Source organism: Rhinolophus ferrumequinum, chromosome 19 (assembly GCF_004115265.2).
Source record: "Rhinolophus ferrumequinum isolate MPI-CBG mRhiFer1 chromosome 19, mRhiFer1_v1.p, whole genome shotgun sequence".
Taxonomy (NCBI): Eukaryota; Metazoa; Chordata; class Mammalia; order Chiroptera; family Rhinolophidae; genus Rhinolophus; species Rhinolophus ferrumequinum.
The window spans coordinates 21,152,743-21,176,337 of NC_046302.1; the positions used below are offsets into that span (position 1 = coordinate 21,152,743).

The 23,595-nt window shown below is 39.0% G+C and overlaps 1 protein-coding gene across 6 annotated transcripts in view; it reads right to left on the bottom strand.

Moving 5' to 3' along the window:
• Positions 1 to 23,595, bottom strand: part of ZNF521 (zinc finger protein 521) — a 280,797-nt gene that overhangs the window by 10,354 nt on the left and 246,848 nt on the right. For all 6 annotated transcript variants that reach the window (XM_033087527.1, XM_033087526.1, XM_033087530.1 and 3 more), the window contains 2 exons: positions 20,027 to 20,158; positions 17,513 to 17,628 (listed from right to left, as the gene is read on the bottom strand). In XM_033087527.1, the coding sequence (XP_032943418.1) occupies positions 17,513 to 17,628; positions 20,027 to 20,158 (248 nt within the window). The remainder of the gene's footprint in view (positions 1 to 17,512; positions 17,629 to 20,026; positions 20,159 to 23,595) is intronic.

Consider the following 23,595-nt stretch of genomic DNA (forward strand, 5'->3'; position numbering starts at 1 on the left):
TCAGTCACTAGCTGACCCCTCTGTTTCGCATAGCTGACAGGCTTGAAAGTTTCCCTCTTTGGAACTGTTAACAGCCTTCATCATCTACTATACTGAGAAACAAACAAGTGTAGAATTGGAAGAATAGGCTGGCAAGAGCAAAATGGTACCTGGGAAATATATTAAAATATATTAAAGTTTATTTGTAATAGAAAACTATAAATGGAGCTACCTGTTTACATGCAGGGAGACAACAGAAAATTAAACTAAACTATACAAAGCCAGCAAAAGTGAAAGAGAAGCTGGAGCTTCAAGATTTTGCTCAGATTCTGGAATTGCAGGATTCCAGCATATTGTGGGACAGAAGGCTTTGACAGGCAATACAGTCTAATAAGATATTCGGGGATTAAGGCAGTGCTTCACAGACAGATGTGTCCATGTGCCAGTTGTTGCTAAGCTTTAATTTTTCCCCCTGTAATGTTTAATTTATCACACTGGCGCTCTCTAAACTAGAACATCTGTAAACAAGGTTAAGAATGACCTCCTTCCAATTTTACATCCGTGAACAGGGCCCCTTCTTCGTGCTCTAATTTTAGATACCTTAAAGATAAATAAATCTGTGGAAGGAGGAAAAAAGGCGGCTTGTTTGACACTGTAATGTGTTCATCTTGGGAGAATACAAATTTCCTTTCTGCCAGGCTGTTGGTGCACACAACTGACTCCTTCCTGATGCTCAAGCCATATTCAGACACCCCCTTCCCAGTCAAATGCAATTAAACAAACTTCTGCTAAATATTTAACAGCCTTGTGTAGTAATTAGCAGCAAATAATGGGAGCTTAAATTGATAATTGCTCAGAAATGTCCTCTTGCAAACATTACAAATTTCCTGCTCCTCCTTTTTCTCTTAGATTTTGAATCCCAGAAGATTTTTTTTGCTTTCTTCCCCCACCCTTATTTTTTTTTAAGAAAAAGATTTAGTTAGTAAAATTACCCATAGTCACATTAGTTGGCTCAAGACCTTGCAGTCAAGTTGGGTTGTTCTATTATCCGCTGCAAGATTCCACTGGCCTTACTTATTTCACTTCTATTTTTGAAATCCATTGAAATTTAAAGTTATGTACCTGACCGCTGTTGGAGCAGGGCATTGATTTAAAAACTGACTGGCAGGCTTAGGATTTAAACTCTGGTCCACTAGATTCAAAAGGTCATCTGATTAGAATGGGAGAAGCACAAGGCGTTGTAATTTATATTCAAAGGGTAACCTTTGTAGGGAGGAGGGAGAAAGGGCTCTATCTGCTTTTCCTCTTGACATGGACAAGGATTTTCTTCAACCCAATTCCAATAACTATGAAAAATAGTTCATTGAACTTGGGCAAAAAGCAAAAGAAATGCCACTTCCTTGTAGTGCATTATTTCTTTTATTAAAAACACTGCCACACTCTTTAGGAGGTTAAACTCACAGGAACAGTGATAAATCATCCAGAACAGAAAAATATCTTTCTTCATCATAAGCAACCAAATGTTTGTCTACTAGGGCATTTGCTTTAGGAAATATACATAAAGGGAATGAGACTGTAGAAGGGCAATTTATTGAGTTACGTAATTTACAGAATTAAGCTGTGTAAGTATGTGTGTATGGGCATGTGTGCACCTGTGTGTGCATGCAGGTCTGAGCTGGATGTTGGTGTGTGTGCTGTGGAGATGGGGAGAAAGCTACATCCCTGTATGGGTTCTACAGGTAAAAGCCCTGGTGTGCGCCTTTGATCCTTCTGTCCCTTCGGGCTCATATTCCTGTATGCAGAATGCAATTAGAAGGAGCCCCAAGCAGCCCTGTTTTGAATTCTAAGGAATTCCTTTTAAAATGCAAATATTTCACAAATCCAATTCTATTTGGGTGTCTCTCACTTTAAATTTTAAAAAATCCTGGTTTGGTGAGAGGAGAAAAATTTCACACTCAACTTGGGTGCTCTTTTTCCTTGCTTGCTCTCTTTCCTTTCCCTTACCCCTGCATGTTTTTGTGGGCGGTAGAAAGTTTCAAGTCCCCTTTCTTGAACAACCTCCTGCCTCCCGGTCCCCTGAAATCACCTGTTTATTAGCAGTTCACACAAGCAAACACAAGAAATCAAGAATGCTTAAGTGCACCTCTTATCCCGTGTGGAAACTAGTCAGGTCTGAAGATATATTTGTATTCTCTCTTGTCCATCATCGCTTCTTGTCTCAGAATCTTTCAGGTCTGCAAATGGCAGAGGGGCTCCCCCTCTCCGCCCAGCCAGGATGAGCCTCTATATGCTTCAGAAGCCCACACTTGAAACGCCCACCTTCCTCCCACTTCCCGGCACCTTTCCTGGCAATGCTTCTAGGTCTCTGTGGGACAGTTTCCTCACCCCTCCTGGTGCACAGAGCTACTAGAAAGACAGCCCTTTAATTCTCCCACACAAAGATGTGCTGTAGCTATGGTGAGGGTAATCTATAACCCTTACATCCTTATATAATTTGCTACTCCAAATTAATTTTAATTCATTAGCATAAAGCAATATAATTAAAAAAATAACTCTTTAAAGTGAAGTATTTAACATGATCCTGGAAGAGAGACAACTTCGCCTAAGAGCAGGCCAGGCAGCAGGCATGGTGCATACTCATGCAAATTCAAAGGTGAGCTGTAAACAAGTACACACAGCAACTCTGCCGAGCATAAAGGCCCGGCGACAGGAGGCCTCACTCTAATCAGCCCTCAAAGGAACCTGCCAGCCAGAAGTGGCACTTATTCTAATTTAAAGCCCTCATGCTTGCTTCAGTGTTGCAAAATTTATAAAAGAATAACTTCATTAAACCGCCTGGCACTTCAAACGCAAATGCAAACCAGCCACAACACAGAAGGAGCTGGACAAGAGGAAGAGAAATATTCCCAGAGAACTGATATCTCAGGGATTAAAATAACGCCTGCATTTGGGTGCCTCTCTCTCTGAGGATGAGGTATGCCATGCAACTTTCCTTCAACAGGACTTCTGCCACATGGCCCTTTACTTCTGTCATGAGGCCTGTTGATCCTGTGAGTCTGCTTAATAACGCTGAAAATCACTCAAAGTGGTTCGGCAAGCCATGTCACATGCAGAAATACATCTGGCAGTACATAAATGAACGCTATTCAATGTTCCTTTCCTGGTCTGAAGAGGAGATTGACTCTGAACACACCACTATTATAGTTCTCATTTACTTGGGTATATATTTCAGAGTCACTTAAGTTGTTGAAAAACTAATGTAAAAAATTTTTTTTCCCTTAACCTCGGTCCTCAAGAAAGAAAGCAATGATAAGGGTTAAGTGGAAACAATCTGCTGAAACCATGCACAGCACTGGAGAAAAGTTATTGTCACATCCTAAAACACACATTTTTAAGGAAAATAATTCTTCTCCCCTGAATCAAAGAATCAAAGAAATGCTACAGTAAAATAACTTCAGGCTAGATTCCTAAGCTACAGTGCAGTTTGTGTCAGAACACACATCATTTCATGCTGAACTGTCAGCATATTTCTCAAAATCCTTTTTTTGGAATGCAATGAAAAGACAAATTGTAGAAAAACGCCAAACCTCTCAGAAAGTACGTGTCACACACAAGTTGTATTACACATGGGGATCGAGACCCCAAAAATGAATGACTCGTTTCCTGTTCAGTGTTTCTCATCACCCCAGTCCAAATTAGTGCTAAGATTCTGCTTCAAAGAGAATAGAGTAAGCATTCAAAAATATTGAAAATGCTACTCCACGGATGGATAAAAAGAAACAACTGTAGGGTGAAATCTCTTAAGGTGAATCTCCAAGGACAGCATCCCCATTGTTTCTCAGTTTTGGAGTGGGGGTCTTGCTGTTGGTCAGAAGAGGGACCTGTTACATCACACCGGATGACTAGAGGACACGTTGACACAGTAGTAGATGCGGACATTAAAGGAATCACCAAAAAATGCAGTGTCATGGGATTCATATTATTCCCAGGAACAAATATTGAAATTACTTCTCTATCATCCTTACATTTGTCTTATAGTGCTGAAAGCTCTTTTACATTCACAGAATGCGATATATCAGTGAAGGTAAGTTGTATTATTTTTCTTCTCCATGAATAAAATAAGGCTAATCAGATGGAATGAATGAGCTAATTCAATTATAGGCAGCCTTTATTATACAATAAAATATGGATTATTGATCTGGTGGAGTTGGCAGGGCAGGATGCAAAGTCAGTGAATGAAACCTGAAGATCTGAGCTTAAGCACGACTATTTTTAGTCATGCTTAAATCTGTTAGAACTGTTTTCACTTTTGAAAAGCCACCCAAAGTAAACAACGCTAACTAATTAAAGCCAGTTGCTTCAAAAGGGGACAAACGAAAGGTTAACCCAGAGGGCTGGAATGGGAGCCTGAGAAGGCCCCCTTAGTATAATCCCTTGCTACACTCGCGCCACAGTGGGTGGAGGAGAAGTGGGCAGGCTCTTTTGGCCTGTCTGTGGAATGGTAAGTGAAAACTTATTTGGTAGGCTGAAATTTACTTCAGAGGTGTCTTGCTACAGATTCAATTGGATTCAATCTCTTCCTGTAATAAGAATGAATGTATCCTGGCTGCACTTGGAGCTGGATTTGTTTGAAATACAACACTGGATTGTCCCAGCAAAACCGTTTTGTCTTTTATCTCTTAAAAAAAAAAATGCAACAATCAACCCTGGTTAGAAAGAAAGCAGCTTGGAATATGACGGTCACGTGACAAGGAAAGCCTATGCAGCTAACACTAAAGGGAAGAAAGAAGATGAGCTCGGAGTCAGTGTATATTTACACACCTTAGTTCCACCTTCCCATTACCCCTTACAAATCTGCCTCACGGTTCTAAGGCATGCTGACTGCTATTTGTACTCTGCTACAAAGTGCAGACCAGACTCTCCTGTATTCCTTATAAACTTCTCCCAGCTCTTCCCTACAGACCCGGTTCATACCTCTCTACCTTTTCACAGGCCGTGCCCACACATGGCAGCACAAACATTTCTACTCTTTTTTTTTTAAAGAGTAGAAATGGGGTCTGTGTTTTGGTAGGCACCCCTCCAAAGCATAGGTAAGTATACACGTGGCAGTTTTCGAAAAAGACTCCAACGAAAGGGAGGAATGAGACATGCTCAACAATGCTGCACAAAGTTGCAGACTGTTCGGCTACAGTCCAGAAAATGAATCCAATTTTTCATTCTGTCATTATAAATATTTCATTGCAAATGGTACTGATTTTCTGCAACTGTGGTTAAGCAAAGGGCCTCTGTGTGAATATTTAAGAAAAAAAGAAGGAGGAAGACAACGAAGAAGGAGGAGGGGGAATTAAAGGTTAGCAACCAATTAATTTCTTACTTTAAATGTAAAAGATGCTGGGAGAAATTCAACAGTGATGTAGTGTGTGACTCAAAGAAGAAGAAAAAAAACATTTACTCGGCTCTTCTTCTGACAGTTTCTCATAAAATATCTGCAGTCCATCTATCTTTTAGTACTCCAGGCTCCTCTGGAGAGCAGAAAATGGTGGTTTAAAGCTCACTTCAGTGCCAGTCTGCGGGAGATTGCTTTCCACAGGACCCCCGCTGATGGAGGCCTAGGGGAAGAGGCCCAGGAGTTATTCAATCAGCCCGAGACTCTGGGGCGGCTGGGGGTCCTTTGAGGGCTGATTATAAAGCTGCCCTCCTGTTGCCTGCCTCGGAACAGAACGAAATGAGCAGCCTCTTGCTGAGCAGATTCTGCAAGAAGGAATTTCACCTGTCATGGAGTTTGTCAGAATTTCAGGATTTATCTTGGTGCAAAATTAATAAAATACCAACCAGGATTTCAGGCTGACTACTCAGCTGTGTCATCTCAAAGTGATCTTTCACCCAAGAAAACCTGGACAGTGAGCACAGCCTTTCTTGCCCTACTTTTCCTTTGGAGGGTGAGCGAGCCGATGTGACTAATGCCACCCAGACATCAGGATGAGATTCTGAACCAATTACACACAAGGCTGAATTACGTGTGGGTGCTACTGTCTTAATGCCTGACCTCTCCCTTCGCCGCTTTAGTTCGAAAGCCTCTTCGGAATAAGCCTGAGACTGAAGCATAAAAAGTCCATTTCTGCAGTTTATAACACAGTAGGTCCCCATTATAGCTTCACATCTGCTAAATTCATACACTGGCATTTCGGGCCTGGAATTGATTTATCTTTTAAAAAGGAGTACTAACAACAGACTATGTTAAGAGCACATATTGTGAAACACCATAAATTAATGGTGAGTCAGCCTGAGCAACAAGGTGGTTCCACTTTTTGTTTTAACACACACCACCCTCGTGTCCCAGAACCCTCTGGGCTCCCGGGGGAGCATGGGAGTGGCGATGGGAGTGGGGAGGTTTATTAAACCTCTGCAAGCTCTGAGCTACAGTGGGTTGGGCCACCTCTGCTCATTCAACTTCCGAAGGTGGCTTGTGCCACACGTATCACAGCTATTTTAAGTGGGGCTCTCTAAAGCCCAGGGTTTGATCATTTTGAGCTGAGGCTTGGGTAGCCCCAAGGCAATTAGCTCTGGTTCTCAGAGTGGGGGGCATCATATCACGGATGGGGGCAGCATGTGGGCACTGGGTTGGCTCTCACATCACTGGCTGATCCAAGCCACTGGAGAGAGTGGGCAAACATTTCTCAGATTCGCCTCCAGACTCTGAACTCAGGTTCAGAACAGGATTAACTTGGATGGTCATGCACACCTTGTGTGGCCTCCCTGGCCTCCCACCACGTTCAGGCCATGGGTGCCTCTTACTAATTGCTGATTGGCAGTACATCCTCCGCTCCTAGAGTCGGCTGTTGGTTTAAGGCAATTGCTGCTTCCCTGTCCATTTTCTAATTGACATTTTCTAAATGAGACATAAACAACACTGTAATGCGTTCCTTTCAGCTCTTCCCCTAGTTAAATGACAATCCCCTTTTGGAGAGCCACCTTTACAAAGCAGTAGTAGCCCAACAATTTTAACACCAAGAGATCCCAGGAAAGAGTGAGCAAGAGAGAGAGAAAGCTTGCAAGTGAAGGCACAGATGGTGGGCGGGGACGCAGGGTGCTCTCAGCAGGCTTCAGTGGAGATGCATTAACTCCACAGAGGGCTGAGGGCACCCCACCAGTACTGTCATGAATTATAACTGAGTATGGGAGTGAGGTCTTAGTGCCTGGCTCACAGCAAATAGACTGCTCTATTTTCCTGCACAATCACCTTTCACCCTTAGAAACTCAAAGCACAGCAAAGCACACTGCTGATATTTAATGGTATCACAGTAGCCTTTTATGTGTCTAGAAGGCACACAAACTTAGCAGATGTGCCCAGTGGTGTAAGTCAGATAATTATAAAATTAAGTTTTGGCAATGTAAAAAAGGAAACCTTTTACAGGCAATTCGGGTTTCCAGTGGAAGATGGTTTTCTGCCAGCAGAGGAGCTGCATCAAAGCAGGAGGTTCCCCCAACCCCCAAAAGAAAGAGGCCCACCTCCCAGACACACTGGGTACAAGGAAAAAGCCTCCCTTTTGCAAACTTTCTCCTCTTATGGGAAAGCAGTTCCTGCCCACTTTGTTCCCCCACTCACTCATTCAATGAAGTTATCAATGAAGGAGGCCTGTTATTTTAGGCAGTTTAAAATTTCACCACGTTTAAAGGACTCATTTACCCTGCCTTTCACTCCCGTTTAAGCCTCCGAGTTGCTGTTCTAAATGACAGCACCGCGAGCCCTGCTTTTAAGCACTATTCATCTCACCCGCCACAGCTCAGGCTTTTACAGAACACTGCTCTCTCTCCAACACAGGGAACTTACTCCTCCATAGCTGCAGGGCAGAGCCTGTTACGAGCTGTAGATGCACTGCAAATATAACAATAAAGGATACAAATGTGAATTCCTCTTAAAACACACGCTTGGCTCCGAGACTGCCTTGCCTTAGCAAACTCAATCAAGGGCAGCCTATCAATCTTTCTCCAAATGCACAGCAACAGCTCATTTCACGTGGCTGTCCAAAGGATTGCTACAGCCACGGACCAGAAGATGCTAGGATGAATGGCTTGCTCATTTCTGGGGATTTATAGTTGAAGTCCATGATTACTACGGTTTCTCTCTTACTCTAATTGTCACAACAGTTGGATATGGAAGTGGTGTTTTCCCACAATCGGATAAAAGTTTGTAAACACAAAGGTTTATTCTTGGCATTTTTTTTCTCTGCTAACGTGAGGAAACTGATCCATGTGTGGAGCAAACATCTAAACTAGGAGCACATGTGGAAATTCAACGTGCCTCTCTGGACTGCAGAATGTTCTAGAAAGGTGGCTTTCCAGATCTCTGCACAAGATCGGACTACAAAGGTGCTGAGACCGAGCACTGTCTTTACAGGACGATCATGCCCGGAGTTTCTCTTTCCTAGCGGTTGCAGCTCTGGTGCTGTGTGGCAGCAGGCTGTCTTGGCGACACAGAAGATGGCAGGGCCAGCAAAGCCCAGCCAAAGCAGAACGTGGCAGAGGTGATGAACATTTCCAGGGGGCTGGGAGGGAGGGGGCTGCAGAACTGGCCACAGTGCTCTTCAGTACAGCCTAGCTGGATGCTCCATAAAGTCGCACTGATGGCAGTTCAGAGATGGCCATCTGTCGTCAACCCTGGGCCAGAACAAAAAAATAATGTAATGGCAGATCGCTAACAACAGGGCTGTTGGAGGAGGGAATGAGTCCTAGAATGAGGAGGTGGTTCTCCCTCTTTTAATAGCAAAAACCAGCCATCGATAGGAACATCAAGAAATTAATGGATGGAGGATTTTTAAAAACTGAGCTGGGGTGCTGTAGAAACAATTCAAATGTAAATAAAGTGGTTTCAGCTTATTGCAATCACCTCTGTTGCACCTACTTCAGGCATATTAACCACTTGATTCTTGAAAATTTGACTATCAGGACACATGGTGAAGCAGTGAGGGCCAAATTTAGGGAAAGGTGAGCCCAGGTTGTGCCTCCAAACATGCACACACAGATTAGGCATTTATTGGTACAAAATGGGTAATTGAAAATACATTTACTCATTTAGTCCAATGAGTTCATTGTGACAATCAGGCTTATCTATCTTTCTGTGTGCTTGCTTAATTTCCAGATGCGGTTTTATTAAAAAGTAAAATAAAGCTACCTCACCTTTAGCTGCAATATGAATTTTATCAAATTTTAAACTCTCTTCTTTGCTCAGAAAAGCCCACGTTCTGTGCTACTACTGCATAGATGATAGGGAGGGAGGGAGAGAGAGAGAGAGAGAGAGAGAGAGAGAGAGAGAGAGAGAGAGAGAATAACAAACTGAGGTTAGCCGTGTGCTATTTCTTTGTCCTATATGATTAACTTTCTGCCTTCAATGGTAAGGCCAATCAATCCTGATTGAATTATCCAATATTAACAGCTGAAAGTGATCAAAACTAATGGTGAAAACATAGCACCAATCAATAAATCAATGCAAATGATTCGGTTCCTGGAGATCCGATCAAATAAAAGAGATAGATCAATTTAACCACTGAGCAAATTAAGTGGAAGTTGCTGTAGCACCAATTTACTTCAAAAGCCCCTCAGGCCAACAAAGCCGAGAAGTGAGGTGGTGTAGAAATGGACTAGTTCCAGAACCACATGCTCACTGGACACAATTTATGCTCATGCTCTGAGTCTATGTGATGTGTTTAGGGTCTGTGATTTCAGCCCCAAGAGCAGGAGATACATAGAGGTCCAATGGAGCTAAGGAAATGGAGACCTAAGGTATGAGGCACAGACCACCCAGGAAGAAGCAGGAAATACACCCCCACACTGCCTTCCCAAATGACCGATATGGAACCCAGCTCTACCAGGCCCGGACAGAGTAATGGGCACATCTTCCCAATCTGGGTCCCAAAGGAAGACACACGACAAGAGGCAAGGCAGCACTGGATTCTGAGGCTTAGTATTGGAGTGGGGATAATGAAAGAAATTCCAAGCTCTGTTAGAACTAAAAACAAAACAATGGAAAAACAGAGAAAAATTGTGGGAAGATCAATCTGAGGAGCAAATTGCTTGAAAGGCACTTCTTTCAGAAGAGCTATGGTAGTCACACACACTTGTCCATTCCTCTTGTTTGCGAAAGAAGATTACAGCCTAACTAGGAGAAAAATATGAAAATAAAATAAACGAAAGCAAAGCTTTCCCCACACCACATCCAGATCCTAGCTTGTTTTTCACAGAGGGGCAAGGTAAAACTTTTTTCTTTTGGCCACAGGTCCTTTAATTTTGGACGGTGGGGGGAGGGTCAGGTTGTTTTGAAATGCATTCATTGTGACAGCAAACATAAATGTTTCGTTTTATAGTCATATGCTAAAAAAGAAAGAACAAAGAGAAACCCAAGACTCTTTAATCCCTTGAAAAAGGTAAATGTTTAAAAATACGAATTTTTATCTAGAAACCAATTAACATGAAACTATGGCAAGGTATGGTTAACTGGAAATGTATTCCAGTGAACTAGAACAGAGAACCAAGGAATATTCTGACAGGTCTGAGATAGAGATTTTATTTCCAGGGAATGACGAATCTTGATTTTGCTTACTTGGCTCAGCATTAGGGAGCAGCGGGAGGGCCAAGGAACCATGGTTCACCTGGTGCCATTCTGTTCCGCACTCTGTGCTGAGTGCTGAGTCTCATCTACTCCATGGCACTGCCACCAGGACCTGGGAGCTGGGTGTGATGCTGTCATCCCCTACACGCCTGTTTTACAGATGATAACACCCAACCTCACAGTCAACAGTTTGTAAGCGGCAGTGACCAAAATTAAACTCTGGTGATTCTTTTCCACAACTCATGGTCTTTCCCTTGTATTAAGTTGCCTATAGGTATATCAAAGCAAAAGAAAACAAATTTTTTTAAAAAAATAAAATATTTAAAAACTACAGTTGACTCTTGAATAATACAGGTTTGAACTACGTGGGTCCACTTATGTGTGAATTTTTTTCAGTCAACACTGTGAATGTATTTTTCTTACGATTTTATTAACAGCATTTTCTTTTCTCTAGCTTTATTATAAGAATACAATGTAAAATACATGTAACACAAAATATGTGTTAATCAACTGCTTCTGTTATCGGTAAGGCTCCTAGTCAACAGTAGGCTCTTAGTTAAGTTTAGGGGGAGTTAGAAGTTAGACGCAGATTTTCGACTGTGCCGGGTGTTGGCGCCCCTAACCCGTTGTTCAAGGGTCCCCTGTATTATTTTAAAACCATTAACGATTTGAGATTTTATGAGTGGCTGACTCTCCCACAGATATCTGAATCATATCCGTCCTTCAAAACTAGCTCGAATGCCGACCAGATGATGGACTTCTGGTTCTCCCAGGTGGAGAATAAACACCTTCTCTCAGAATACTTGTAACAATTTGTGGCCTATACCTCATGTAATAGTTAATTCTATATGTATTTCTCTTTTCTAGTAGACTATAAATATGACACGCTTATAATTATTTTTGATATGTCATAGAGTGCTTAGGATCATGGTAAACTTAAAATGGTGAAATTCTATTTCTATATTTTTAATTAATAAATATATTTTCTTACCTAATAATGGCACTGGGAGGATAGTAGTATATAGTAGAGATAGCACTTATGATTTGATTATTAACAGGATTCTTAAATGGCTCAGCACATATTAAGTTAGTGAGTGACCTGGTGAGTGACTCAGCAGCCACATTTCAATGCTGTATTGTTGTCTTATACTTCCCAGCCTATATAGAGTCATTCACTTTTCTTTCAGAAATATGACCATAAAACTTAAGCATCAGTTAAGCTGTGATGCGAAAAATACGCATCAAAATCAGGTGATTGGGTGGAAAAGTGATTTCAGAAGAAAAGCAAACAGCTGTAGAGCCAATTACATATTTAAACTTTAGTGATATCTGATTGTCTTGTTATATCGCTCAGAATGTTAAATCTCTACTCTATTTTGAACGTGGAAACTCTATTCATGAGTTAATGAAGAGAAGGGCTGAGTATCAAAATAATTTTTGATATGTAAAAGGAATCGAAATGCCAGAATCAGAGCCTAACGTTCATCTAGGCCAGGGGTGTCCAAACTGCGGCCCGCGGGCCAACTGCGGCCCGCAATCCATTTTTTATTGGCCCGCAGCAAATTCCAAAAATATATTTAGTTTACTTAAATAAACCAGGTGAGGCCATAGGTACTTCACCTCGAGTGAGTGGCCCGGCTGTTTGGGTATTTTACCGCATATGGCCCTTGGTAAAAAACGATGAAAAAAGTTTGGACACCCCTGGCCTAGGCCAATGCCCTCCCTTCCTACTGCTGGAATTCCCTCTATATCCATTAAATTCATAACATGATGCTTGATGGAACTTTCTATGGGGACATGTTGAAAGAGGATGATTTGATCACTGCCATTGAATTGTAGCTTTTCTAGAGGCACCAATTAAACAGAAATTACTGTATTAGAAGAAAGTGGCCTATTCAACAGAATTTTTACAAACACACCACTTGCTCACACCTGTATAAACCACTTTGGATACAAATATGCATTGTAGGATATTATTCTTGGACCACACCATCCCTCTCTCAAAGCAGCTTCCTTAAGTTCTGCAGAAAAAGTTATGAGGTCTATTAGGAAAACATGTGAAACATTCAACATATTCATTCGCTTTTAAAATAACAAAATGTTCATTTAGTTCAAATAATGCACTCTTATTCCAAAGCATATCTTCCTTACCAGCATGCTAGGTGGCCTTTGAAGTATTTAGAATTTCTTGCAAAAATGGGAGAAAACTCTACTAAAAGGAAAAGATTATATCCTGCCAAAAATTATACACCATTTATCTCTGGACGGGCACAGAGAACTTTAGGTCAGAAAGGTCTAGGGGTCATGTAAAGAATAGGTGTGTCCTAGACTGAATGCTCCATAGAAATAGAGGTTTCTTTGTGCTTAATTCTAAAAGGAATTGTAGTCTGTGATGTCCAAAGGATTATGTCTGAGTCCTGGATTTTTCTGAAGATGGACAGTGTATAATGAGGAATTATCTGAATTCTGAATGGCCTTGTAGGCAGTGTTCATGAAAATAACATGTGTACGTGTGTGTGTGTGTGCGTGTGTGTGTGTTATATAATTTTATAACTAACAAAGCATCTCTCTCCAGAAAAAGATGCTTTTGTGTTTTTAACTGGGTATAAACAGTGAAAGAAATGTAAATTACTTATTTTGGCCATGAAATAATTTATGCATCATGAAAAGATACAACATAGTTCCTAAACTTCCTCCATTAGTCTCACTCTGATATAAGGACCGAACACACTATATGCTTTCAAATTTCCATAGGGTTTCAGTTCTTGGGCATCTACTTTTATGACCGTTCATGAAAAAACACAGGTGTAAAAAATAATTTGAGTAATGAAAGCAAATGCACAGGACTGTGAACCCCTAAGGTTAACGCATAAAAACCCAAACACATTCAAAACTAGAAAAAGTGAAAAGTTAATTTTAATCCATTTTTCTTAATCCATTGAAATTAAAATCAAATGCTATTACTGGGGATTTTAGAAAACAGACATACACAGATATTCCAATGAATGTGGATATTAGCTTTGCAATAATTATCACATACTAACTATAAATCGGGCTCTTACCTAAGGAAAGAAGCACAGAGTAAGCCTAAGTATTCATATCAAGACTAAATATTTATGATTTTGAGTTGTGAGATTGAAAAAATAATGCTCACAGCTTTAGATTGTTAAATAAGACTTATTTTGGCCCAGGTGACAATTTGAATGAATAAGTCAGAAATGTTTTGCGAGATGTTTGACTTCTTAAGATCTTAGAGTCCTGTGTTTTGTACCGTATCTTCTAGACCAAGTATTCTGAAAGTGTGACTTTCGGGGTTCTGGGGATCAACTAGGTCCTTTCAGGGGGTCTGTTAGGTTAATACTATTTTCATAATAACATTAACATGTTATTTGCCTTTTATACTCTCATTATTTCTTCAGTGTACAGTAGAGTTTTCTAGATGCTACTTGGCTTGTGGTATCATCATCTCTCTGACAGCTAGTAGAATTACATGCTTGTGTATTCTTGTGTTTAAAACACTCCTCAATTTTGATTTCTAATATGGAAAGTATCAATAGATAATAACCCACATAACTCAAAGCCCTTTGTTCCTCAATCATTTTTAAGTGTAAAGGCATCCTGAGATCAAAGAGTTTGAGAACCACTGGTCGATACTAATTGTAGAAAAGAGTGAATACTTTATGTACCATGAAACCCTAAAATACACCATGAAAGAAACCTGGAGTCTTGAAGGATGTATTTAATTGCTTAGTTTTGTGGCCCTACAACGGGCCACAGGCCACCACTGTCTTCGTGTTGGGTTCTTTTAATGAAAGACATTGAAAGACAATGAAAGACCATCAGGTTAGTTGCATTAGAATCTACTAATGTAGTAGTAGTCCCTCTTACCCATGGTTTTGCTTTCCACAGTTTACATACTAATTAGCCGTACTACTAGGTGTATTGTTCATAGCCTCTACAGAGTCATAAGACTATATTTTCACAGTCAACTGCAGTCTGAAAATATTAAATGAAAAATTCCAGAAATATACAATTGATGTTTTAAATTTTGTGCCATTGTGAGTAGCATGATCAAATATCTAGCCATCCCACTCTGCCCTGCCCAAGACGTGAAACGTCCCTTTGCCCAGTATATCCATGCTGTGTTGCTCCCTGCCCTTTAGTCACTTAGCCTTCTTGATTATGAGAGAGAGACCACATAACTGTTATTACAGTATATTGTTATAACTGTCTTATTTTATTATCGTTGTTAATCTCTTACTATGCCTAATTTATAAATTAAACTTTGTCATAAGTACGTATATGAGGTGTGATCCAACAATACGGTGAATGTTTACATAAAAAAAATTTATAAGAGTAAAATATACATCGCCATTAATCCCCCTCAAAATACTCCCCCTCATTTCAAACACACTTATCCCATCATTCTTGCCACTTTCTGAAGCAGTTCTGGAAGTCCTCTTTTGTGAGTGTCTTCACTTGCACTGTCGTGGCTGCCTCATTGTCCTGAGTTTACCTTTCATGGTCATTTTGACTTTGGGGAAGAGCCAGAAGTTGAATGGTACCAGCTCCAGCGAATAAGGTGGATGAGGACACACCGTAATGTTTTTATTTTACAGAAATTGCCATACCAGAAGCAATGACTGTGACAGGGAGCCTTTTCCATTATGATCAAAATATACAGTGAATGCTGCTGATGAGTGCCATTCAACAGAAAGCCAGGGATCTTCAGTAACAGTGTGTGACAAGTTTCAACTTGTTTGATGCAGTCAGTTGGGTGTGGGCTACGATTGAGAGATGTGTTTTAAAGTGTGCTGTAAATCATCCTCCATCATGATAACGCTCTGTGTCACACATCGCTTCTGGTCTACAGCAATTTCTATCCAATAAAAACATTACTTTATTCATCTACCTTATTCATCCACGACTTCTGGCTCGTCCCCAAAGTCAAAATGATTCAGGACATTGAGGCAGCCACAACAGCACAACTAAAGACACTCATGAAAGAGGACTTCCAGAACTGTAAAGTGGCAAGAACGATGGGATAAGTGTGTTCAAAGCAAGGATGAGTATTTTGAGGAGGATTAATGGTAATGTGTCTTTTACTTTAATAATTTTTTTATTTAAACGATCCCTGTATTTTTTTATCATACCTCATATATAAGAAAAAACAGCGTATATAGAGTTCAGTGCTATCTTCAGTTTCAGGCCAAAATCCACTGGGTTTTGGAATGTTTTCCCCCTTGGGTAAGGGGGGATTTCTATAAGTATAAAAGTGGGATTTTACTGCAAACTTTTTTCAAGAACATTTGATAGAAGTCAGTCTCTACAGAATGTCCACAACTTTGATTGTAAGCTGTTACTAATTCGGCTTCACAGTTTACACACTAATTAGCAGTACTACTAGGTGTATTGTTCATATCCTCCACAGAGTTATAAGAATATATTTTCAAACAGAAATTTAAGTTACTTTAGTAAGATATAAATTAAACAATAGTCTAACTTGGGCCATCTTCTATATTCAATTCACAAATAGATGTGACAGAGTAGAATTCTATTTAGACGTGATAAAAAATAAGATAGTGATTTTAATTTTGGTCCACTGACACATGATGTCAATTAAATGGGCTCACTCATTTTTTCATATATTTTATTTTACCTCCATTTACTAGTTGTTCACTTACAGAATGATAACTGAGAAGATAAACTCTAAATTCCTTATTTTGACACATAATTAACATAAATCTGCCTTCTCCAGAGCTCAAGGAGGCGCACTGCTGCCCCAGGGTCCATAGTATGGGACATGGGGTAAGGAATAGGTGGGGTTCTGAATCCCTGCTTCAACCAGAGCAGCTCCTCTTCAGGTTGTTTACGGGAGTCAATGCAAAAAAAACTATTATACTCCCATCCCATTTTAGGTTGAACAAATTTATTTTTAATAATACTGTTCATAATAAAATAATTTTGAGTTCAAATCCATTCTCCTCCAAGGGCACCAACTAGGCTAACCAAAAACATGTTACTTATATATAAAATTTCATAAGAAAAATGAGGATAAGTATTATGCCCATTTTTCAGAAGAAGTAGCAGAAAAAAACAAACGTGCAAAAAAACAAGAGTTACTTTCCCTTTACTGTAAGTGACATTTCTGGGATAGAATCCAGGTCTCTTACTCATATTTTAAACTATCAGTCTATTGCTAAGAACAATAAAACCAACCAAACATTTATATCATATATTATAGTTTATATTTTATAACCAGACCTATTATTTCATGTTTAACTAACAACACATCCGTGTTCCATTTAATTTATCTATCCTTTCTTCATATCTGAGGTTCAGAAACATTATGGACCTGTGCCAGGTCACATCTAGCAATTGGGACACTCAAGACTACAACCCAATTATCTTTGGGTGTTAACATTTTAACTATAAGGCTGTTACTAAGTAATAATTATTCTATTTGATTAAGTGAAAGAAGCTTACACTGGACAAGATTCCATCTTCTTTTTTCTTTCCCCTCCTCCCTTCCAATTTTAAGCCCCTCAGGACAACAATAACCTGGATATCCATCCAACCTGGAGCCCAGAGGGAACAGAACATGAATAAAACAGGGTTTGGGAGAATAAGCTGTGACAAGTGAGGTGAATGATCCCACAGTCCAATAAACCTGACCCTTAAGTCTATCACACTGGGTCAGAAGGTCCAATTATAGGTCTGTTCTAGTTCTTTTTATGATTGACAGCAGCTAGAGGCAAAATTACTTTGGTGTCTGTTAATCCAGCCTCTAATTTTCCCTTTGCCCCAGTACACACAAAGCATCATGGTGGCCCAGGGTGAGTGATACTGTGAATCCAGATTTAAAATGCCCTTGTTTCCTATAAGAGCAACTGAGTTCAATCCCAGTCCTCCTCATGGGGACATTACCTGCAGCTCTGTTTGGAAGAAAAACTTCTGCGGACATTGTGTGCAGTCATAGATCTTATCTTCTTGTCCATGGGCAGAGAAAATATGCTGCTGCAACTTGTTGGCTTGAACAAATACTGAAATGAGAAAAGCATGGTGAGCTTTGGGTTATTTTCTTTCTGAAATGCCCTCAGTTGAGGGCTCCCCATGAACAGATCCAGACTTAGATTGAACGGCGTCTTCTGGGTGCGACCACTGCTAGGGACCTGGAGAGAGCTGAGTCACCTTTGCTCATTGGGTCTCTGGCTTTTGTTAAGATGCACTCTACCCAGCACCTAATTCAACCCAAACAGCTCCAAAGTAAAGGTTTATGGAAGCCCAGCTCCCTATAAATCTTTTAAAAATAAATCCGAAAATTGTCAAATGCACAGCACTGTCTGAACAGAAATGACTCTTATTTCTCAGCAACCCACAGGTTAAGAAATCATAGATGCCAAAACCCTGTTTATTGTATTTGCCCAAAGTTATAGCTAGCAAACAGTTCTCTATTTAAATGTGTTAATGCTAAAAATTATATCCCACAGCTACTCGGGGGCATTGTCTATAAATGTGAAACAGAACCCCAGGTAAATTCTCTTTGGATACTTTAAGATCAACTCAGCCTACACACTGAATGCAAGGGTTTCAATAATATAAACATGTTCAATTTTAATGACTACAAAACAAGGCCCTAAGACTGTGTAACAGTTTACCTAGGAGACATACTATTAATAATTAAATTGTATATGCCAGAGGCAGTGTTTGGGTTGGCAGAACTGACTTCTGATGGATGCCTGGTGCACTGTGACCTAAAAAAGTTTGCATCTACAATATTAATCTGTATAGGCAGGGAGAGGATTTATTAAAGATGTTGGCATTTGACTTTGACTCTACTCTAATCATTAAAATTATTCTAATTGCCAGCCAACCTAAAATATTAGAATATTGTTCGCATGAGTCATACATTTTAATCACATTTCTCATTACCTTAAAAAACTGCTCAGATTTCCTCTCCCACCTAACATGCTTTATATTGGAAGGGTTTTTTTTTTTTTTTTTTTAAATTGTTATTTATAAAATTACTTCAAGATACTCTAAAACAATTCAGGTCTGTGAGCACAGAAAATGCAGACTGTTCATGATTAATGCATTTTTGTCTCTTACCTACATCAACAAACAGAAATGAGGTCTTTAGACAGATTTGCAACTAACGTCCATACACATTTAACACATTTTATTGGCTTCTGGCCACAACATGAAAGAACTATTTTATTAGGGTCTTAATCATGAGGAGATCTAGGACCCAGTCCTCCTTAGGAAGACTTGTTATGAGCTTTTATAAAGAACCCAGACTCTTGACTCGTATTTTAAGATAAATACCACGTGACGGGAAAAACCGGACACTATAGATTTTTAAATACAAATTTGGAAGAATAAAAAAATAGTTCCAAAAGAAGGAGTGGCTGCTGGAATTACTGACTGAATCAGCCTTGCAGGCACACGCTGAAGGCAGAGCCATGAGCACACGCAGGTACTTCTTGCACTAACTGTGCAATGAACATGGCCTCTCTTTCTTTAATTTTATTACAGGTTGGAAATCTACAGGCTGAATGTGGTGAAGGTCAATAATCAGAGCTTGGAATTGTGCTGTGGAAACAAAGAAGTCAATTTTGAGAGACTGTATTTTGGTTTTGTTTTGATTTTTCTGACAAATATGAAGGAAACACAAAGCCTTGAGGGACTTAACCACTGAGTCCAAGACACATGCAAAATAATCACAAAAGATTTTCCAAAATAACTTTGTCATTGTTGGGGAAGTACCAGAAATGTGTGTGATCATATTTCAACTCCTATGGGCTTGAATTATAGTTTCTGATTTACATTTTTTTTTTTTTTTGCTGCTGAAAAATGTACTGCTATAACATCTAATAAAAGTTTCTTCTTAAACGTGTAAATTTATATCAACTTCTACTTTAAAAATTCCAACTATATAGGAAATAAATGCCTCATCTAAGAATTTTGGGAGGATTTTAATAATATCTTTTTATTTCTTATGGGGAATGTTATAAAATTTTTCATATTTAAATAACAGACATGTGCTGACAACATGGCTGCTCAGATTGACTTTTAGTCAAACATCTTGTGATTAAAAAAGCAGCTTGGTGCAGGCAGTCTTTGCCTTGGTAAACTTTTAACGTCAAGAGGAGAAAAGTGAACAAAACATGGATGTCATTTTCCAAATGGAAAAGTGCAAACTTTTGAGTGAACTTGAAATGCCATGTGTACAGCCTGATGGTTAACCTTCCTGCCGGTTTGAGCCTTTAAGTAGGCTGCAATCAATAATGCTAATAAGCAGAAATCAAACATCTTCTCCCCAAATTGAACTGAAGTCATATCTGTAAAAGGCCATAGCAGTGGGAAGTATGCTTTGGTAGGAAAGACATGATGGATGTGGCCCTGAAACTCTCCAGAGTTTTCCTAAAGTAATCTTCCTACCTGTAAAGCAGACGGGACACTTGAAGGTGCCTCCCATCCCTTCGAAGCTGTGCTCTATCAGGTGGCACTGGAGTTTAGCAGGGGAGTCAAAGGTCTGGCTGCAGAGTTTGCATTCATGGTTCAGTCCTTCATCTGTTAAGGAAAATACATGAACAGAAAAGTTGACACCCATCATATCTTTCATGGACTAGTAAGTTAACTATTAATATAATTGCATACATAAACCATTTGCATCACCAAATATGTACTAGTATATATTGTGTCTGGTTATTTCGTATTATTAACAAATTTATATCAAGTTAAAACATTTCTGGAATTTAAAATCCAAAGAAAATCAGAAGGCAGATTTTATCTTAGGGTAATGCATTTCATTAAGCATTTAAAGTCTAATTGGCATATCAATAATGAGGCATCTCCTTTTCTCTAGTTATCATAATTTTATGGGCTGTGTATTTCCAAAGTCCTAAAATAAAGGACCCATAAGAAAACGAGCAGCTTCTTCCTCAGGCCTCTCCTCTGGTTTATCTAGAAGGTTCTAGAAGTTTCTATTTCTAACCGTAAAGTTCTTATGGGTATTCCCATTGGTAAGAATTTCTTTTTCTACTTCCAAGATTTTCTAGCAATTTTTAAATATTGTTACTGCTTATAGTATCTCATAAATGCTCTTTACTCTTCTTGGTACTCCCAGTCCCCCGTCTCTTCTCAGTTCATTGCTCCCTTTACTTTGTTAGATAATTTCAGTTTTACCCCCAATCTATATTCTGCCTGTCTTTCTCCAAAGGCACTTTTACGAGCTCCAGGCTCACTTTTGACCAATCCTGGATTATTCTTTGATGTCTTAGGAACAAGATGGTAGAAAAATATTTTGATGTAACAATTGCTATATAAAGTGAAGCGTTTGTGTTATAGATAGAAACCATTATTTTTATGTTGCTTTTCTACTCATTAAAAATGTTTATGAAATTTAAAACTTAGGGATTATCCTAATTCATTTCAATTTTCAATCGTAAGAAGTGAAAACCAGTAGCATTGGAACAACCTAATACTTCTTTAGTGCTTACTGTGTTTCAGATACTGTTGTTCTAAGTGCTTACAGGTATGAATTCATTTGATTAAACAACAACCCTGTGAGGAATACTACTATTATTCCCACTTTACAGATGAGAAAAACGAGGCCCAGAGAGTTTGAGTGACTTTGCTCTGAGTTACAGGGGCAATAACGGGTAGAGGCAGAACTTAAGCCCAGGCAGTCTGGATTCAAACCCAGGCAGCCTGGCTCAGGGTCCGTGGCCTTACCAGATATGCTAAAGCATACATGAGCTACTCCCGAGACTGCTTATTAGTAAAAGTAAAGGGTAAGAGGCTGCAATTTAACCTGGCTTGTTATCAATTTACTTTTATCTTCTCTTATTTGCAATGATTAAAAACGCTATTAAAGAACATCTGTGTTGGATATTCCAGATCCAGGGAATGAAAGACAAATTCACACTGTGGGGGTAACAAGTCTATACTTCAAAGTTGTTTCCTTTCATTCAAGACAACATGCATGTGTTAAGTCCTTCACCAGTTGATATTACTGGCAACACAAAAGCCCAATTACAAAGTGAATTATTATTAGCTAACTAGGAGTAAAATCACTCTATTTGTATTCCTAATCTTTCTTCTCACACAAGTATGAGTCTTTAGAAGCAGAGGATTGGAATTTGTAAAAAGAGAAGCAAAGCACTAATTAAGCCACCCAATACTGTCTACATTTCACAAGAGATAAAAACCTACTCTGTATTTGGGTGGCAAAGTAAATTCCTTGATTATAATTATGTAAGGAGTTTAATTGTGCATACTGACATGACAAGGGGTTATACAAAAAGCTTTAGGGATTATATAAGATCAAGGGTTTTTCATCTGTTCTTTTTTTTTTTTCATCTTAAAGTTACCAAAATTTTTCCAAATTTTAGATATTAAGAAATATAAGAAACACTATTTATTGTAGAAAATTGGGCCAGTAAGTCAATCACCAGAAAGACTTGCCACATGTAAGGGTTTTCTATCTCTTCAATGTTGTATGCCTTTATTTTGATAGTAAGAAGGTAATTAAGAGTTCTAATTTCATCTTGAAATCTTTAAATTATGTGTTTTGCACAAAAACCTGGATGTGGCCTATGGGTGTGAGCAGGTATACACATTTGCTCCAGAATTCTTAAACTTGCAATATTTGTAAAGTAACACATACATGCCTGTTGGATTTTCTTGGAGATAATGATTGACTGTTACACGAACATAAAGTGAATTATGTAAGTTAGGATGCCCTTTAATGTGATGTTATCTGTCTTGATTTATGAGTGTTTTGTTTGGAAAAATAATGGAAAGGAAAATAAAAAAAGAGATATATGTATGAGTACAATGAAAATGTCGTTTTCGAATTTTATTTATTTCCTACGCAAAGAACAGAGAAGTTCCATCACAAAATGTGAAATAATCCATATTTAGTCAAGTGAATTCACAAAAAGGTGACACAGAATCATAAAATATTTATGCATTATTAGCACAGACTTAGTTTTCATGAATTCCACACTTTATTTTTGAAGGCACTACGTGACAGCACTAAGGATAATAACTATCACATCTAGCCTTTACAGAACTCTTTACAGTTTAAAATACTGAAAACATGTAGGAAGTTCTACCTGCCTTTTATTTCTACGTAACATAGTGAGGTCTTTCCCAACAAATAACTTGGTAATTATTTGAGTAGGATAAAAGAAAATATCTGAATTGTTAACACAGCAAATGATACATCAACAAAAGCCACACACTTCTCTCGCCTTTTTTAGCTTCTGTAGTCATGCTCACCCTTACCTGTTAGCACAGGGTCAAATGCATAATGAACGAGAGAGAGATGGGAGACCCAAAACATTTTTCCAACTAGTCAACAGAATTCATGTTACTTTTTTTTTTAATGGAAAGAGTGGGGATAGACAGTAATGGCAAACTAATCAAACTTATTTATAATAAGAATTTCAAAAGTTTATCTTTAATCAGAGTCTCTGTTCAATTCAACTCTTATGCGTTCTAGTATTTACATCATGTGGCTAAGAGCAGTGTCTTAATTTTCAAAGAATTCCTAACATTTCAGTATTGCAGGATCTGGCTGAGTTAAGACCTATTTCCTTTCAAAACTGAGCTTCTCTCCTTTTTCTCTTCCTATCTGGTAGAAAGCAGTAAAGTACAGTAAGGAATAACTGTGGTTTTAATTTAAAGTCAATGCTCATGAGGCGGTGCTATCAACACCTCCGACTTCAGGTGAACTTGAGTCTTAGACGCAGGATTTTGCCCACGAAGCCACAACTTGCACCTTGCCTTTTTTTTTCTTCTTTCTTCCTAAAGGTGCCAAAAGCTTTCAAAATTCAATCAAAGGAACCATTTTTGCTCTCCAGAAAGGTAGCAGCTGACAGTAATTGGATAATACAGGCTTACTCATTTATTAAAAAGAGATTCTGAGTCAATTGATTTAATAACCATTACAATATTCCATTAAGGCTATAATAGGCTAGTCCAGCCTGTTGTTTTTTTTT